The 19,388-nt window shown below is 55.3% G+C and overlaps 4 protein-coding genes across 4 annotated transcripts; 2 read left to right on the top strand and 2 right to left on the bottom strand.

Moving 5' to 3' along the window:
* Nucleotides 1-898: 898 nt before the first annotated feature.
* BESB_037130 (subtilisin SUB11) lies at nt 899-6,569 on the top strand (the record flags this gene model as incomplete). Its single annotated transcript, XM_029362299.1, has 6 exons — nt 899-2,897; nt 3,150-3,310; nt 3,704-4,053; nt 4,372-4,676; nt 5,155-5,661; nt 6,085-6,569. 6 exons carry the CDS (start codon nt 899-901, stop codon nt 6,567-6,569), a joined length of 3,807 nt encoding a protein of 1,268 aa, XP_029221264.1.
* Nucleotides 6,570-8,679: 2,110 nt separating this feature from the next.
* On the bottom strand, nt 8,680-9,009 carry BESB_037120 (uncharacterized protein; the record flags this gene model as incomplete). Its single annotated transcript, XM_029362298.1, has 1 exon — nt 8,680-9,009. The coding sequence occupies one exon, from the start codon at nt 9,007-9,009 to the stop codon at nt 8,680-8,682; it is 330 nt and encodes a 109-aa protein (XP_029221263.1).
* A 2,733-nt stretch (nt 9,010-11,742) lies between these two features.
* Nucleotides 11,743-12,237, top strand: BESB_037110 (brain protein 44 family protein; the record flags this gene model as incomplete). The annotated part of the gene is made up of 1 exon (XM_029362297.1): nt 11,743-12,237. The coding sequence occupies one exon, from the start codon at nt 11,743-11,745 to the stop codon at nt 12,235-12,237; it is 495 nt and encodes a 164-aa protein (XP_029221262.1).
* Nucleotides 12,238-14,266: 2,029 nt separating this feature from the next.
* Nucleotides 14,267-18,635, bottom strand: BESB_037100 (uncharacterized protein; the record flags this gene model as incomplete). The annotated part of the gene is made up of 7 exons (XM_029362296.1): nt 14,267-14,341; nt 14,763-14,840; nt 15,344-15,457; nt 15,794-15,866; nt 16,355-16,665; nt 17,190-17,433; nt 17,809-18,635. 7 exons carry the CDS (start codon nt 18,633-18,635, stop codon nt 14,267-14,269), a joined length of 1,722 nt encoding a protein of 573 aa, XP_029221261.1.
* Nucleotides 18,636-19,388: the final 753 nt, after the last annotated feature.

Raw genomic sequence — 19,388 nt, 5'->3', positions numbered from 1 at the left:
CTGCTCTAGTGATACCTCCTCCGGTTGGGCTAGTGGCTTTCCGTACTCGTCACGAAGAAATGCCGCGCGGAAGCTGAGAAATGGTCTAGTCTTTCATCTACAAGGGACGCATTGTCCGCCTTCTTCTACTCCTCGGTTTCTCTCTATCGTTACGTCGATGGTCTTGTTTGCTATTCCTTGAAGCTTGGTCTTGCTCAATTCAGCTTACGGAACCTTTCCTAAGCTGCGTAGGCTCTCCTGTTCTGAGTCCCGACGTCATTCAGGCATGACAACACAGACACACGGTACACGCTCCACGCCCTACCATCCGTGACAAAGCAGGGTTACGTCTCTGTGAATCGCTGTAGTCCGTCCTCCAGCGTCTTCGTCTCCACATCTGATTTCGCTACGAGTTCGAAGCGCTCATGAAGTCTTTCCTCTGCGGAGATCTGGGCGGTCGAATTTGTTTGGATGCACGAGCAAGCCTGCATGCCCTTCGAGGGGTGTAGCGCCTCAAACAGGTCTTCAAGCGATGTCCCAGTAGAAACGGAAGCGCTTTTGTAGCCTCATCTCTGGCTACTATTCAGCAGCGACCTTCCATTCACCCTAAAGTTCCTATACGTCTACTGTCACCGATTTAGGCCGATCAATTTTGAGAGCATACCAGAGCGCCTTGCCGACGCGAAACTACTAATGCACATCTTATTCCGCGTGTTAGGGAGGGCGCGAACGAGTGCGTACCTGACTATGTTGATAACCAATAGTTCGACGAATGCACATACATTACTTCGGATACCAATCCCCCCTCACAGGTCTTCACCCTCGGGTCCCTACACTTGGTGTATCTGTGTTCGACGAATGTAGCCCTCTGTCTACATGTACGTAGATCGCTGCGATACAGGATCACTCCTTCTTTTCCATGCTGGACGCACGGGCCGCTACGCGGCCTGCCGGCACGTCGGCGGCTCGCGGAGGCGGCGCTGCAGGCGCTTCTGCCGTCAGGAACCGATCGGGCATTGTCTTTCTTCTGCGCAGGAGGCTGCCCGGCTCTGAAGGCTTTTTAGCACTTCGACCAGCCGCAACGTGTCTTCTAGCAGCCTCTCTTCTGCTTTCGGCGAGTTCAATCGTACCTCACCCGTCTTTCTCCAGTTTACTGTCACCGGCAGCCGGCAACTCTGTGTCTCAGCTCGCGAGCCACTCCGGAGCTCGAGATGCTTACATACTGCCAAAGGAGAGCTCCGAGAGGCGCGCTCCGGAGGAATATAGCAGTGAGGAGTTCCGTCATGACGACTTCCTCGCTGGCTCCAGAGCGTCGCGCAATGGCGCTGCTGCCGCTCAGCATGGAGAAACTGACACCCTGAAGGAGAATGACCTCTTGTCGAGGACGTCGAGTGGTGATTCGCGAGGGAGTCCAAACGACGCGAGCTTACCTAAGCATTTCGTCGGTTCCACAGTTTCCGCTGAGCTTGAGGTTGCGGCCGAGCTCGAGACTCGCGCACAAACTGATGCGTACTCGCCTTTGCCCACAGGGGTGTTTCCGCTTGCGGAGCGGAACTCCATCTCCGAGCTCGAGATCCTGACTCGCGCTCAAGACTCCACTTCCTCCTCTTTCCCTCCTTCTTCGTCTGCTATGCCTCTTGCCCCTGACTCGCCAACTGCATCGGACGCTGACGCCAAGGAGGCTGAGGCGCGCGCGAAGAAACGCGAAGAAACGGATGCGTTCCTTGATGCGATCCTCGAAGGGGCTGCCAGCCCGAGTTTGTGGCGAGAGCCGGCCTCGTCGCGATCGCGTTCTCACCCTTCCGCTTCGTCGCCGGATGGTGCAGTGGCGCTCGCACCGCCGTCGCTGGCATCTGTGCTCGTGTCGGGGTTGTCTGAGCACCTCGCGTCCTCGTTTCCGCTGTTCAACTCTTCTCCAATGTTCCTGGCTGATGCGCGACGCGCCGTCGCGGACGAACCGTCCGCGATTCCGTGCTTGCTCGGCCCTGGCGGGTTGTGCGCGAAGACGCCGACGCCCGCGGAGCTCCTCGGCTTGTTGAACGAAGGCACTGAGTGGATTCTGACGCCCACGGCGACTGTGCTTCAGAGCATCGGGCGCACGATGGACAGGGTGTTTAGCGGCTTCGTGCTGCGCACCGCGCGGGCTCTGCCGAACTACCGGCGGAACGTGATTATCTCGTACCGCGACTTCAAGCCGTTCATGCTGCTCGACATGCTCGCGCAGCGAAACCGTTTCCTTCACCACTTGTCATCGCTCTTCTCTTCGCTGCAGCCCATTCGCTCGATTTACCTGCGCAACCTCGGCATGGAAATCTTCGAGCTGCCCGACGTGCTTGGCCTTGGGGAGTTCACCAAAGCGGCGCTCGGCCTGCGGCAGTACGTCGACCAGATCTTCGAAGACCAGGAAGTCACCGACTTTGACAGAGAAAAGTACGTGCGGAACGATGAAGAACTTTTTGCGGGCGAATACCGAGGCACGCCTTCCGCCGCAGAATCCACCGGCGACCACACAACCAACGCCGCGGAGGCTCGGGGGCAAGCTGAGGAAGGAGGCAAACGGCCGCAAGGCGAGACCAGCGGGCGAGAGGAAGCCGGTGACGAGCCCGAGCAAGCAAGCGAGAGCGGAAACGCTTCTGCGGAGGAGGATGAACAAAAAACAGCTGAACAGCTGTGTGCCGAGTACGTGCTGTCAACCATCGAGAGTTCCGCTCAAGGCGAAACGGAAGAGAAAGCCTTCGAAGCATGTCTGCAGGACGTGAAAGAAAAACTCAACGACAAGAAACCTCAGTCGCCCGCGGCGAGTCGGAGGCTTCAGGTCCTGCCGAACGATCCCTTCACTTGGAAACAATGGCCTTTCACCGATAGCGGGTCCTCGCGCTGGGGCACCGAAGCGCCAAAGGCCTGGGAACTTTGGACGGGTAAGACGAAACAAGGAGAGACAGCGACCGGCTTATGTGAAGAGCCCTTCTCGGGGTACGTCTGGGGCACTTCGCGTTGCCCTCTTCTCGCCCTGCCTTTCGAAGCGGTTTCACTTCGTTTTGCCAGATGGCTCTTCCTCGCTCGCTATGTTCTCTGGGGTATTACCTTCTTCGTACCAACTTGGGAGTTTCGCGCGCCTAATGTCCGTCGACACCTCGGCTCGGCTCTCGTTCGACGCCTTGACTTTTCAGGAGCAGATATGCGGGAGCGCCTCACCGTCGCGGTGATCGACAGCGGCGTGGACTACAGACACCCCGACCTGCGAAATATGATCTGGCACAACCAGGAGGAGATCTGCAACAACGGGATTGACGACGACCGAAACGGCCTCGTCGACGACTGTCTCGGCTGGGTAAAGGAAATTTGATTTGCGCGCCTCCTTGTTGCAAGTGACTGCACGCTTCGCCTCCTGTTCGGTGCTCATGCAGAAGCTGCCTAGGTTTAACTGAGCTTCAATGAGGCTGAATTCGCCTGACTGTGCCTCATTTTTCTTGCACTCATCGATAAAAGATATATACATATATTAGCCTATAGATGTGTAGGCACATATTTATATATATATATATATATGTATATGCCAAGGAACACAGCAGGCATGGTCGCCAAAGATGTGTAGGCACGGATGAGCACTGTATTGGCGGAGAGGGAGAGAACCGAATTTGTTTCCAGGGCGTCTGCAAGGCATAACGTTGGGATTAGCTCTCGCCCTCCTGCAGTTTTGCGGATTAGTCTGTTTTTGTTTCAGGACTTTATTCATGGCGACAACGACCCTGATGACGACAACGGCCACGGAACAGCGTCTGCAGGAATCATCGCGGCTGAGCCGAACAACCACATCGGGATGGCGGGCATTTGCTGGGGCTGCAAAATCATGATTTTGAAGGCGCTGAACAAAGACATCAAAGGCACCGTGAGCAGTTTCGCGCGCGCGATCGACTACGCCCTAGGCAAGGGCGTCAAGATCTCCAACAACAGCTACGGCGGCAGAGGAAGTGGATTTCACGGCCTCGAGCAAGCGGTGGAGATAGCTCGAGCAGCCGGTATGGTGTTCGTCGCCGCCGCAGGAAACTACAACGGAAACAACGACAACGACAAGTGAGACACCTGCATGCGTAGGTAGGAGTAATAATTAGACTACGTGCCGTCTGCGTTTCCGGCAGTCTCTGGTCGTTAGTATAACGGGCACAACAGTGCCACCTGCGGTTGCTGGTATCTGATCTGTTTTGTATGTGTGTATTCGGGGTTGCTGTGGAGAAGCTGCTCCGCGCAGGAAAAACGTGCGCGTCTGCATTCGCTGAACCTCAATATATATACACACCGACTTTGGCATATCCATTTGTGTTGACGGTCAGGGTCCCCTACATGGTCTGCGCGTTGAATCAGGCAGGCTTTGTTCCGCGATTTTGCCTGTAGAGATCCCGTGTTTCCGGCGTCATACCCGCTGGATAACATCATTTCGGTGGCTGCAATTACGCGGGCGGGGAGTCTGGCGAGTTTTTCCAGCTATGGCAAGACGCAGGTAGACATCGCAGCGCCAGGCTCTCAAATTACGTCAACGTCTTTGAATGGAACTTATCGCACTGTGGAGGGCACGAGTTTCGCAGTTCCATTCGTCACAGGCGCGGTGGCGCTCGTCTGGTCGAGATTCCCCTATCTCCCGTACCGCGAAGTTATCGACCGAATTCTTCGAAATGCGAAATACAACGCTCAGTTGAATGGTAAGGACTGTTGGAAATTGAGGACGGCCTCAAAAAGCAGAACTGCTGAGCGTGGCATTTGAACCGTTTCTGAGAAATGCCGATCGAGTGTGGACCACCAGAGCGCGGCGCCTGGCCTCATCGACAGTTGAGTGAGTTAGAGCAGCGGCAGCGCTGAAACCGGAACTCTTCATGCGGTTGGTTTCGAGGTGGTCGTCTGTCTATCAGTCTCTCACGAATGTGTGATCAAACAGGTCTCCGCATGATTCCTCAGTAAACTCAGCCCCTTCATCGCGAGCAGCATTCGCCCGTTTTGCGCAAGCGCGAGGTGTGTCGTCATGTCCGTGCAGCAAGTCAAGAATCACTTACGTGCGGTTGTCTTCCGTGCTTCGCATGTTTCCTCGGTACGCGTCTCTCTCTCGCCTCTGGAAGATTCGCCGCGTGCGTTTGATTCGCATCTGCTCGCACCGCGGGCTTTTGTTTTTCCCTTCGCCCGCAGGTTACATTGCGACGTCGGGAGTCCTCGACGTCTGGAAAGCTCTCACAGACGGGGCTGGCTCGCTGCCGCTCGGCGAGCCGCTCGCCCCTTTGCCGGCGCCGGGTGCAGTCGTCTCACAGTGCGCTGACCTGCGTTGCCATCCACTCGCGACGTGCGTGGTTTCCTCGCCGTTTCAGCGCGCATGTCACTGTCCGCAGGGATACCAGGGAAACGGCTACGAGTGTCGAGACATCGACGAGTGCGCCTTCAGCCCCTGCGGGCCTGCCTCGGTCTGCAGGAACCTTCCTGGTTCCTTCGAGTGCCGCTGCCGCGAAGGCTTCAAGCAAGTCAACGACACGTGCGTCGACATCGACGAGTGCAGAGAGCCGTGGGCTGCGGGAATGCTCGGACAAGCTTGTCCCGTTCAGGCGATCTGCCAGAACTTCAGTGGCTCCTTCGACTGCGTGTGCCCGCCTGGGGCGGTATGGAACGCGCAGTCCGGATACAACGCGCAGTGCTTGACGCTGAGTAAGGTGGAGGGCGGAGCCTGAGGATGCAGCGATACCGAACATTTCGCAAGCAAAGAGCGCACTGCGCATGTAACGGGTTCTCTCGTGTTTCCTGAGCGTTTGAGTGCCTGGCGACCAAGCCTCCGCCTATTCGGGCACGCGCCGCTGTACCCCAGCCACGTCTACCTGCGGCCGAAGAAGTCACGGAAGTGACGCGCAGTGCATAATTCACCGACCAACACTGGTCGTATGCCGCAGTTACAGTTTAAGTTTAGTCACGGACACATAAAGGTTTACGCATTTACGCACGATCACATATGAAACAGACTGCATAGGCACACGCGCATATGTATGTGTATATTTGTGCACCACTATGTATGGATGTGAGTCAAGCCTCGAGTGGATCTTTCTTATTGAAGCGTGCGTTGAGTTTGTTTTGCAGACACGCCTCCAACGGGGCCGTGTGTGAACAACGGGGGCTGCGGCATCAACGCGCTGTGCCAGACGTCGAGTTCAGTCCTGTACTACCAGCGCACGTGTGTGTGTTTAAACGGCTACGAGAAACTCAACGCGTCTTTCCAAGGAGGGCTGTTGGGCGACGGCCGAGACATATGCGTGCGGGAGGGGCTTCTGGAGTCCGAGATTCGGCGCTATCTCGCGATCATGCAGTCTTTTACGGCTCGCGAAGCAGCGGGCAAAAAGTCGATCGAGGCTGTGTCCGGCCCTCCAAACGCAACTCCAGCAGAGGACGACGGAGGAGCTAAAGCCACTGGAACGGCCGCCGACATTTTGACCGGTGGCTGGCTCTGGCCTCGCAGCCCATCACCGCCTCCATCGCCTCGCCCTACACCCGCGTCAAATGCTCCTCTGTCTCCCTGCTTTCTCGGGATTTGCCTCTTGGGAAGTGCCTCAGATGCCAGCGCTTGACCGCGACCCATATTCAACGGAAGCCGCAGGCACGCAGTGAGACACGGGGCCCGCGCGGTGACTCACCAGTGAATAATGTAAAGATAACCGAGCCTGGCAACTACGTCGCAACAGTCAGGGGAGACAGGGGTCGCCGGTTTAACGAAGTGATGGGCAATCCAGCAACACGCGCAATTATGGAGAGGATAACGGCCATGCTGACGAGGATCCACCTCTATGAAAGAGGCGCAGGAAACGCTTGCAAGACGAGAATCTCCGCAGATCGCCTAGAACTACTCGAGCGACCAGCATTCAAACGACCGTAACAACAAAGTTGGACGCGAATCGCGAAGCTTACGGGGTGGAATATATACATATATATCCGTGGAGGCGTGATAAAGATCTTGCCTGTCTGTAGGGCAGGTGTGAACATCACAACGCAGCAGAGGAGTTGGTGGATTCGAAACCGAATGCAGAGGCATCCCTGCGTCCCCTTGTCCTATTTGCTGTGCCGACGGGTAAACATAAAACTCACTGTGGCTGAGATAAGACACCACTGCCGCGACCTGCGTGCTTATACAATGTTTAATCATGCGAATTTCATAGCTCGGGTGCATCGGCAAATGCCGAAGACGCCACGTGTACTTGCGCCGGAAAATTCGCCGTCAAGCGAAGGCTGGCTCGCTTTTCAAATGAGTGCTTTTGGAGTATTGCGCTCCGAATCAACTGGTGTGCATGGGGGTTGAGAGGGGACCTCAACGACACGCCTTCTTGTTTCTGGTTTCGGCGTGGCGTTATATTGTAGGCCGGATGCGGGGCAAAGCAGTGTTCGTTTACTCTGGCACATGTGGCCAGCAGTAGAGCAGCTACCATTGCAAATTCCGTGCTTGCTGCAGCGACACCGCGTCAAAACAGGTGACGGAGAAGGCTGGGAACCGATTTAAGCGGACGAAACACGCTGGCGCATCGAGTGAATCACATCTTCCGCAGGTTCGGTCAGAAAACTGATAGCTCCCAGCTTTGTGGTTGTTCAGGCGGTATCTGGTTTTTAGAAACCTTCCTTGGACCCATCAGTAAAGCGACGTACGTCTGACTTCGTGTCCCGCTACGTGTTGAGTAGATGGCTCATACGACGGAGGGAAGTAGGTGTCGTGCATGTATGCCTTACGTATATAGAAAACTCAAATTCCCCGGTATCCCAAGCACACAGATGTTCTTCAAGTAAGTTCCGATCTGAGAAGCAGTCGCCACGAATACTAAGAGCACAGTGACTCACAGAACATACGCAACGTCGGCGACACCTGTCAACCCCTTTGTCTCTGCAATGAGCTCCGAGTGTACGAGGCGCTGCCATTCCAGGCAGGCTGAGCTCGGTTCTCCAATGAGTTGTGGTAAACAGCGGGTGCTAGGTGTATCTTTGCTCCGTTGAAGTTGACATCTGTCTGTAAGAGGCTTTGCCCGCCGGCACGAGAGACACGGAAGTAGCCGTATTGGCAACTGGCAGTCGACGGCGGCGGCTAGCTGTCCTCCGTAATCCTTCTCTAGACACGTAACGGGTGAATTGTAGTGCATGCGAAGCTCGCGGACTAGCGAGATATCGTCTTCAACCCTTCTGAGTGCCTGCCTGAATGAACGCAGACATTCGCGGCCGCATGCGTCCTCGGAGTAACACGTGTGAAGGTAATCGACCGAAATTGTGAAGCTGAGCTGCACGGACGGCTGCATGAGTGAGAACGAGGAACTACAAAAACATGTGCAGCTGCTTCTAGCCGATTTCTGGGACGGGGCTTACATGAGTTTGAGGATTCGCTTGTCCCTTGCGGGAGTTGGCATCATAAGGCATGAATGAGAGTAGACGGAAGCCACCCTGGCACGGACAGCATCTAGCTGAGTTTCTGCAGAGGGCAAACAAATCTCATCGTGACAACTCTCTTGTCAGGACGACCAAAGGATCACACATGTGTCCATATGCAGCGGCCCTCCCAACGATACCTTAACGCCTCCCGTGAAACGATGCTTCTCACATAACTGTGCATTATTGCATGCGCGGTACTCATCGGTGCAACTCAGCAATTCATTTCCTCATGCGTGAGCGAACATGCGTCGGCAGCAAGTGCGTGTCCTTCTCAGACTAGAGCAGAGACGCCTTTAAGTCTAGTGTGGGCTCGTTCGCGAAGCACGCACGCTTCGTTATTCGCGTACCGCAGGCTCCGAGCATCGCTTTTGCGAAGAAAAGCTGCGCAAGATCAAAGTGATTTCGAATCGAGCTCGTCTTTGCTGTAGCTGCAGCGATCATCTGACGCTCGACCGCCGCGTAAGGCTTTTGAAATTCCTTCATGGCTTTTTCCAAGTGCTCAGCGCATCCAAGCGGCAGGTCGAAGGCTCTCAGCATGTCCATCGCCATCCTGGCATGCCTCAAGGCAAGCTGTGGCAGACCTTCGTCCCAGTATCGAATAGCCATATTGTGTAAGCTGATGAACCTATGAACTGAGAGAACCGGTGCCGGGGGAGGTAGCACAGGCTGAAGAGATCTCTGAACCCATGAGCGTGACGCTGGCTTCCACGGTCCGCTGGTACCGAAGCTGCGCACCAACTCGCGCAGCGCAGTGCGGGCATTTGCCTTGCCTGCGATTTGCTTCTCTTTCGTATACCACACGACTTCGCCAGGGCTGCGCCAGTGAGAGAGTCGGTGACTTGGAGGGCTACTGCCATAGTACTTTAGCAAAGGTGCGTGTGATGGAGTGGCAGGCCCCAGCACGTCCGGACCCTCTTCATCGACAGAAGATAGACATAGAGTTTTTGTAGCTGCAGGGGGCAAAGAGCTGAACTTTCGCTCAGCTGGTCCTGCGTATCTAGCAGGACCCCCCCTTCTGACGGATGGTTGCGACGGCGTGGCGCTCACAGGACCGGCTGACAGCAGTCTCCGAAGGCAATGCTGAGGACTGCCTCGTTCTTTTGCATCTACGGTCGAGCCGCCACACTCGGGACTTGCGCGCCTACCGTGCTTCTTTGAAACAACAGGAAACACAGTCCATTCATACGAAACACATGCGGACACAAAGCTGGACCGTCTCGATTTGTGTCCGCCGGTCTGGTTGCTATACGCTCACCATATGAAATGATTGCCCGAATTTGCCTGACATCTGGAACACTTTCTCTTCCCTCGAATCAGGAACGGACTGAATACCTGCGTCAAGGTGCCTGACATCTGGAACACTTTCTCTTCCCTCGAATCAGGAACGGACTGAATACCTGCGTCAAGGACTCCGAGAGCATGGATCGAGTTCCGGACTCTTCGTGTCGCTCTCCTTGTGTGCGACAAAGTCCTGGTGATTATGCACATGAAGCGCCCCTATCAGCTTGCACACGAATTGCTTCCCTGCCATCGCCTCACAACTGCCTCGTATGTAGCAATAGCGGAGAGGACGAACAAACGCGCGTGGTGACAAAGGACCCGACAAACGGAAGTCGATTTCAGGGACGATGGAGATTCGCCTGCCCGTTCACAATTATGCGGTGCTCGGTTGTCCCCTAGTAGGATTGAGGGGAAAATGCGGATGCGTTTCACAACACCTCATGCTCAGTGGCATTGACATTGAATGTCTCTTCACCGCACCTGACTGATAATGAAGACACCCTTTTCGCCTTAAGCGGCAAGAAGAAGCTGTGTTTCGTCGAACGTGGGAGGTCTCTAATCTAAGAAAGACTACTCCATTTGTCTGCGAGGCTGTTTTCTACGGGGTCTCGCCGCTCTGAGCTACTGAAGCGAGGCAATCAAATTGGACCGAAGTTCATCGTCGTGGCTACCAACACCAAATCTGTCGGGTTTTCTGCGAATGGCAGCTTTGGTGCATCTGCGAAGCTCACCTTTCGCACCCCTCTCTTGCACTTCTCTCTGTGAAGAACCTCTGGGATTCTTTTCCATTGCACCAAGGTATCTGCTCTTTGAGGACACTGCAGAATCTGCCGAGCTAGGTTATCTTTCTGCCATGGACGAGTGAAAAACTTAAATAGTTGTGGTCCCGGACGAAGGCGGAGACCGGCAGAGAACCGATAGGCTAATATTTAATAGAGAACAGATAAGCAGTTGCCAGCTCACATCAACTCAGTAGACTTTACGAACGGTCACTGACACGGTCCAGGTGCTGCCGTGGGCACTTGATGGCGCAAGCGTTCCCTACTCAGTATTTTTCAGCGCTCAGCCCTATTCGTGAGGTCAACTCTTTGTAGTCGAGCTGCGCACAGAACTTTTGCCGATACGAGGGTGATATTGCAGCGCTTGAAGTCGGTAGACTCACTTAGTGCTGTACACTCCGTAAGGGCGATGCGACTGATCAACCCAGGGAACAGCTCAGAAGAGTGGGGGTCGTTGATATCTTCTGGAAAACGAAACCAATACCGAGGTAGAAGGCAATCGCAGGCCATAAGCCGTTGAGTCGGGTATCGTGTGACTACACAACACCCGTCAAGATCAGCACGCCAGCGAGAACACTCTCGAGTTAGTGACGCACCACCTTTGTCCAGCGTCTTAAAACTCCCGAAAAACCTTGTGGATATCGGAGGTCGCTCGGCGTGTTCGAAGTTACACTGCAAAACCACCAGGGAAGATAAACTGAAAGCCACATGCGCGACTTTGAGTTTTCGGCAGCGTGCGCATGCATTTGTGCTTTGCGGAGAGCACTGACCTCCGGACACACACTCGCTGAGCAGCCGCCATCCTCATTTTTCAGGAGTTTGTCGCCTGCAGACATGTCTTTGCTCTTTTCCTGCTCTTCGCAACTGTTGGACTTCTCTCACGGTGCTGCCCTTGCTTCTCCCCTTCCACTTCGTGCTCTGCAGACACGACTCTTGCCCGACGAGAAGAGACTGACTCCGAACCCCTAATGTCGTCACAGACTGGAGCAAGACTGTCTTTTGACAAACGAGAGCGATTTTTGGATTTTGCGGAATCAGACTATCAGGAGACCATACGTGATCTTATCCGCTGTTTCCTCACTGGCGATCTCCTCTCTTGCACCGTAAGGCGAGCACTGCCTTGCGTTTCTGCTGCGACCCCGAGCGACGCCAACCGGCTGCGGCCCTCCTCGGCTTACTGTTTCTGAACTTTTTCGCCAGGGATTCTCCCCCGTGTCAACGGGAAGCCACTCTTTCCGTTTTCTGCGTTGGCTTCGGTCCCACGTTTCTTTCTTCCAAAATGCTTCTGCGCTTCTCTCGCTTCGTCCGCTTCGCGGCCAACAACACCGCGAGCCAGGCGCTGCGAAAGGAAGTCGCCAGCGACGCAGCCGCGTTCGCTGAAACAGCCGCGACGAAAGCGGCTGAAACGGCAGCGAAGGCTGCGGGGCAAGCCGCTCCTCCTCACCCCCCTTCTTCGTTTGCCGCTGCGTCCTGGCAGTCTTTCAAGAAGTATGGAATGACCACGCACTTTTGGGGGCCGGTCGTCAACTGGGGATTCGTCATTGCCGGTTTGTCCGACATGCAGAAATCCCCGGAAGTGATCAGCGAGAGAATGACGGGAGTCCTGTGCGTGTACAGCTTGCTCTTCATGCGTTTCGCGTACATGATTCAGCCGCGCAATTTCCTGCTCTTCGCCTGCCACTTCTGCAACGAAGCCGTCCAGCTCACTCAGCTCTTCAGGAAGTTGAAGTACAACTCGGAGCAAGCAGCCAGGAAAACTGTGAAGGCGGCTTAAACGAAGCTAATCGACCTTTCTGCCCAGTGTCCATAAGGTGCCACGTGGCGGGCGGCTTACCGATCTTGTGAAGGACAGCGATTTCGGGTCCTCGTACAATGTGGAGCACCGGGGATCAACACCTTCGGTCAAGAGTGGAGAGGGAAGCAGAGTGTGTGCGCTGAAGAGTGAACAAGAGGCGTTCTTGATCTTGGAAATGCAGGATGAATGTGGTCGTCCTGTTCCTTCTATGAACCCCCGAAAAATGTTCCCTCGGGCGCGCGACGCCCTTTTTCTTAGTGATATGGCGGGTCCTGAATTTTCAGATTGCGGAGAGTTTTTCGTGTTTTCGTCTCGTCGGCTTGCAGCTGCGTCATTTGTCCTCTGGAGCGTGAGTGCTCTCTTTACTTCGTCGTACGCCACTTACCAATGAGTCATCCGTTGGTGGAAGAGCCAGTTTGCATCGGTGCTTCGCTCCCTAGTCGCGTTTTCTTTAGGCGTATCCTCTGTCGTCTCTCGCTCATGGGAAACGTGTTTGACCTTGGCCTTTCTGCACGAATTTGAGGTGTGCCTGCTTCGTCCATGTTGGCGGTTCCGAGCGTTGCAGTCGCCTCGCTTTGCCGTTCTTCGTACAGAACTCCATTTCACCACAGGGGTCACAGGCATCACGACCGCACCTGTTTTGCGCGAGGGACTCGCCAAGGCGTTGTCTGTTTTCTCGTTCCGCTTTCGGGCCGCTTCTCCGGTGACATCTGCGCGTCGCCGTCTGCTCGAAAAACTTTCTTAAATAGAATTATCTTTGAATATATTCTCATCTGCGCGTACACTGCATACACCCGAAGCTCGTGCTTGTAGTTTGCATGTGTCGGTCGTCTTCGGGTGCTTCTGCGTCAGCAGCAGTTTTGCAAAGAGTTCCGTATGTGCTGATCGCGGAGGAGAGACTATGGGTAGGGAGCAGCACCTCAGCAGAGATAAAGACTGAGACGACGAACGCTCATTGCGATTGAATGGCTTACACAGTTCCCGCGGTCGATCTAGTCAGACATCGCCGAAGTAGTAAGAGAATCTACTGAGCCTCGGGCGTGCGCACACGTAACTGCGCTTGCGCCGCGACAGAGATGCTGCATTAGTGTATTTTCAGATGACCTCTATTTCCGTCCTGCTGCTATGCCTGCGTTTTGTAGCGCACTGTACTCAGTTTGTGGCTCCGTCTGTCGTTATCCGAGTTTGCCAGTCCGGAGGCGAAGCCGAACGAAACAAAGCGGTAGCGCAGCTTCGTCATTAGCCACGTTCCTTCGTGCGTTTCTCGGCGAACGTAGTCAAGACACTCGCTTTTGCTCCGATTCCACTGAACACGCAGCTACGTCTCCTCTAGCATTAGCAGTATCGCGTGCAGTGTGTGAATCGCTCATAGTGCCTGCGGCGCCTCCACGCTTAGCCGGTACAGTTTTCATGCAGTTGCCACGATAAAATATGGACACAATACTCGCTCCCAAGTGACGGAAGTCGAGGCGAGACCTCAATTCTAAATGCCTCAGCCTGACGAGGGGCATGGAGGATCATCCACTGTCGCAGTAACAGCGTCGCCTAAGTCCCAACGCAGACGTCTGGCATTTTCAACTCTGTCCAGTCACGCTAGCAGATTCTCTTTCTTCTACAGAGACAGCTGAATCACTTAACTGTCACTTGTTTTTTCCTCATGACAACAGCCGGTAGAAGTGGTCAGGAAACGGAAGCGGCCGCAGTTACCGGGGCGCGCGAAAGAACTCACGCCGTGACCGCAGCCAGACCACGCCGAAGAAGAGCGATGTCCGAGTGATAAAGTGACGAAAAGCCCTTCAGAAAAGACGTTAGATGCCATGCTAATGCGGTCACGGGCACACAGCCAGAACCCCCCCAGCTAACGCGCGCTCCATCGGCCTGCGACCACATTCGATCCCAAGAGCGACGGACAACTAGAGGAAGGGATGCGAACGCAGAACAGAAGCAGAAATAAACGACGGATGCGACGCGAACGGTTAGGCGAGTAGGGCGCCGGAGCGGACGCGCTTCATAGAATGCCTTGAATCTGCAAGTCATCCGCCCCTGCGTCGCGAGGCAGTTTGTCGACTCGGCGAAGCTGGATCTGCAGAAAGGCAAACAATCGGGGGGAAAAAGCCGCAGATATGGACGAATCATTTCATCGAATATGCTGCGAAGACAGGGGTTCGTACCGGTCTGCTGCTGCCGCCGAATCCTACGCACACACCGATGCCGAGACATGCACTTCCCCTCGCCAACGGCTGCATGAGCAACACCGCACTTCCGGCAGGGATTGCTGCCAAGCGTTTGAGTCAACTCTCAACAGACGTTCTCAAGCACACACCAAGTTGCTTACAGATTACTAGCGAGCCACCTGAAGCGCCAACAGAGCAACACTCTGTAGCAGCCGCACACCCGACTCCGCAGCGGCGACGCCTGCGCTGGAGCGACGCTCTCTCCACGGTGGGGCTCCACGAGGCGTCTGTCTGACTTACAGAGACCTAAGCCGGAGGATTTTTACTCACTTGAAAGGCCGGACTCTGCCACGTGCCGCAGTTGCAGGGCAGGCCGTGCCAACTCCACACGCCCAACTTCGCCTTGCACTGCCCAGAAAAACAGATAATGGTTCCACTTCTCAACGAACCTTGCAGAGTTACACACGTCCTCGCCCTCAGTTCAGACTGAAAGACTCGCCTACTGCACCGATGCGATTTGGTTAGACACCGGAAGCTCGCGTCGCCCTCTTTGCAACGGTGCACACATAGCCTACGACATCAACTACAGATGAGCCGCATACGCCAAACCCTAGAAACATGCACAAATGAAACAGGAACGCCAACGTCGAGACACACACTCGCACGTCGCTGCCTTCAGGTGTACGATTCACTGCGGACACGTGCACCACGGCGTTGCCTCGTCGCCGAAAAACTCGGCGACGCCCCTTAGCCCTTTCGCCCACATCTGAATACGTCTCCATACATGTCTAGACAAAAACATATACAGATCTAAACCACGGATATAGAAGTGCAAACGGAGTGCGCCACTACCCGTGCGCCGCACGCGCAGGCGCGAGGTCGGAAGCAGCCATCTGCAAAGAAAAACTTACTCGCTCCGTCGGGCAGATGATTTTTCCCGAGATCTCCCGAACGCTCTCCATCCAGTCCATCGGCTCCACGAAGACCATGTTGCAGGCCTTCTGCTGCGAGGGAAGTGGGATTCCCTGCACACGTGAAGGCACTCAACGTGAAAGCAGCCTTGATGCATGAAACGAATCACCTGGTTATACACGGATTTGTGCTTGGATGTAGATACATATGTATACATATATATATTCACGTGTTTGTGAAACCACAGGCGTATTGAGTTTACCGCGCTGACATTTCGCAACCCAACAGACCACGCCTCTGCGACACTGCCCAGAAAGCACACCCTCGCTCGACGTAAAGCACACATCGCCACTGACAGCCTCAGCGGTCTCGCCGCGCATGACTTGAACGGCGAGGCAAGGCGCGACGACCAGCCAGCACTTCCCAGGAGAATCATAGCAAGAACGTACCTTCGTGGCTGCCTTATCAGTGCGATTATGGGCGACGATGTGCTCATCGGCAAAGAGGACTCGGCGACAGAGCCTGGAAAAGCAGCCACAGGCGCAGACACTCTGACACGGGGTGGCGCGACTCAGACAGCTACAATGAGATTCGACACCCCCGTCCAGCGCCTTGAGGACTTATGGTGCGCGCACCGAGCAGCGAAATCACGTTGAAGACGCAGGCTACCGCAACGGGCAGACGCTACGAAGCAAGCAAAACGAGCCAGACAGACGGGAGCGACACAACAAAAACCTGACGCCTGGAATCAGCCGCGATCTCAGCTGCTGGAATGCGGAGTGTCCGGCCGGCGAAATCAGTTGAGGCGCCAGATACGGTAGGCACGAGACGCCAGCCTAGCCGCCGCCTGGTTGCATCCCCCCCCCCCAAAAAAAACCCGACTTCACACCCGCGATGAAGCGCTCTCAACGCGCTTGCAATGGTCGGTTCGCGCGGTTTTACTCGGGAAGTTTCGCGCCTCAGTCTCAGCTTTCCTTGATCCGCTCTGCGGCGGCAGCTGCTTCACTCACCTGCAGGCGTACATGCAACGCGCCTGATGGCAGCCGTCTGCCCCCTCGGGAGCTCGAGAACTTTCTGCCTCTCCGCCTTCGCGCGGCTCCAGTGTGATTTCTGTTTCCGCGCCTACCGCAGGCTGCGCGGCAGCCTCTCCATCCATCCGATGCATTTTGCGCGCGACGCGTTGCTCCTGTTTCCGCCGAATCCCCGCCTCCGCGCGCGTGTCTCCACCTTGAGAGAGCAGCAAGCTGCGCGCGTCGCCGCCTCCGAGCCTTTTGCGGCCGACTAGGGCAAGACGCACCGCGCGATGCTCAGGCGTGTTTCCCTGCAAAAACAGAAAAGGAAAACGCGTGGACGAGCGGTGAGAAGAAGCGAGTCGCTGCCAGGCGGAAATGAAAGGAAGGCCAGCGAATCCGCCTATACATATGCAGCTAGTCGATCGAGAAACAACTGAAACAAAGCCTGCACCTCAACCCGAAAACCGCGTGAGCTACGACCGGCGACTTGCAAGACGATCTAGGGGTTCGGGGATCAGCGTGGCGATGCGCAGCGTGCGAAGCAGGAATCGACGCAAAGTCGCAATACGCAAACACCACCAGACACGCGCAGCAGACACATTAAAAGGTGACAGAAGACGAGAGGTCACAACCGGCACACCATACAGCCAGACACCGTTGCACGCAATCACCACAAGCATGCACGGACTCTATGGGACGCACGCGCACACAGATCCGAATCAATATAATCGCCCATTCATATTAACCGCCATTCGAACAAGTTTGCTGCAAAAACGGCAAGCAGACGTGGGTGAGGCGTGCGACGGAGAGGCGCGAGGCTGGGGTCGCTCACCTGCAGAGAGCAGCGAAGCCGCGCGAAGAGGCTGAGCTGCGCGCGAAAGGAGGAGTTCGGGCAGGCCGCAGGGTAGACTGCGCACACGCGCGCGAGGATCGCCTCGACAGAAGGAAGTTCTGAAACTTCCCCCGAACTGTCGGCAGACTCGCCTTTTAAATAACCCTCCTTTTGTCCCCCTGTCGCTGCGGTGGCGAGCAGAAAGGCGACAGCGACGGCAGAACTCCGCGAAATGCCTTCGTGGCTGAAAACACACCCTACTGCACACGCCGGCACGCTCTAGAGCCCGACGCAACACCCTGCGACGCACCGCGGGGAATCACTACACAAACACGACACCGGAGCAGAAGCAGGGAGAGAACTCCGCCGCGAGAAAGGAGCGAAAGATACAAGAGTTCTACAGATGCATATATATATTTATGGATACAAACGAATACATACGCGTAAATATATGTATACATGCATATACTTGTATATACATCCTGTTCAGTGTCACCGTGCAGATATACAAACAAGATTTTCTATCGACAAAATAAAAACAGGTGTCGTCTAGAAAATGAATCGCGTGTGAAACAAACGGCAAAGACCGGATCGCGCAAGAGACTGAGGCGTGGCTCACCAGTGAATCAGAACGCGGCCGAGCGCACGGGTCTCCGCAGCTCCTCGCTCGACAATTTCCTCGGCGGCCGTCGCGTTTTCCTTCGCCGTGTCGGCGTTGCACTCTCCCTCTTGTATGTGCCGCTCTCGCGCGCCAAGAGAAGTGCAGATGTTGTCGGATGTTTTGTTTTCTAGTTGGAGCTGCGACTCGCGCCGCACCGGCGCGCGAAGTCGAGGTTGCAGCGCGGCGCGAATGAAGTGGATGGCGAGCGGCAGGAAAGGAAGAAGCACCTCGTCTTCTCTATCCTCCAGGCTCAGCAGCAGATGCTCAATGGAATCCGCATGCGCCTGTTGAGGGGTGGGATAGAACTCGCTTTGAGCTTCGCAGACCTCGCCTGCGGCCGCTTCTTCGCGGTTGCCTTCGAAGCTGTCCTCTTGGCGAACGAAACATGTGCGGCTCCTACCACTTGAGTTGGAGGTCGCTGAAGCGCGCTCGGCCAGTCCAGCGTCAGCTTGTCTCAGCGACGCGTCGGACTCGTCTAGAGCGCGAGTCGCGCGCGTGTGGTGTCGCTGTCCTGTGAGGGAGTCTCGATGCGCAGTCGCCAAAGAGGCCTCCGCGCCGCGCAGCAAACAGAAGGGCGCGCCGTCTGCGCAGAGAAGGGAACAGTCGGGCGAGGAAGAAGAACGAGTTGAGGAGCAGGAGGCGCAGAGTCGACAGTCCGAGCACCAGGGCAGGTGCAGGTGCCCGCAGGACAGAACCGACGAGATGCCGAGAGAGCGAAGCCGCGCTGCATCAGCTGCTGAAGCGAAGTCGCCCAAAAATACGTTAGGGAATATCTCGGCGATCATCGAGGAGACGAGACGAAGCGGAGCTGAAGAGCGGGAAAAAGGCGAGGCGGGAGCCACCCGAAAAAACACGGAAAGAAATCGTTTTGCTGAAAACGCAAAAAGATGCGACAACGTTACGGGAAGATGCAGAGGCGCCTTTAGGAGTAGACGGATCTCGCAGACATTCGAAAGACATAGAGGCGAACAAGTGACAGTGAGAGACGGTAGTCTGAGACAACAACCGGGAGCGCAGCAAGACCCGCGCATACAAAGGGCAGCTGGACCGTCAGCGCCTCGCAAAAGCCGCGAGATGCTGAAGCAGCGCCGCATGCAATTAGCAAAGACGCTGTGAAAGGAGAAAAGAACTTAAAAGTCCAAAAACAGAAGAAAATGCAGCAGACTTTTCAGAGCTGGCTGAAACGAAAGCGAAAGATCGTCCCGCTTGCAGGAGTTTGGACTCGACGCGAGAGGCGACGGTCTGTTCAAATAAAAAATTATTGTAGAGAAAGAGCCGTCGTAAATCGAGATGCGAAACAGCCTATCACCAGAAATTTTAGCCTTTCTTCGTATTTTTTACACGCGAAAACGCCGTCAGCACGTCGCATGCGCATGCACGAGATCATTTTTTGAGAACACATGCACGCTTGCGACCCGTTCCATTTATGCCTCATCCTGAATTTGCACGCTTCTCGGGTCGAAGGCGAATAACTCACATCCTCTGATTCTTCACCCTTCGTTGGTCCTGAAGAGACGCCTAAAACTCCTTTTTCTTGT

This window comes from Besnoitia besnoiti, chromosome II (genome assembly GCF_002563875.1).
Source record: "Besnoitia besnoiti strain Bb-Ger1 chromosome II, whole genome shotgun sequence".
NCBI lineage: Eukaryota > Apicomplexa > Conoidasida > Eucoccidiorida > Sarcocystidae > Besnoitia > Besnoitia besnoiti.
Note: the sequence above shows the minus strand (reverse complement) of the source record. Positions and strands in the feature narration are given on the sequence as shown.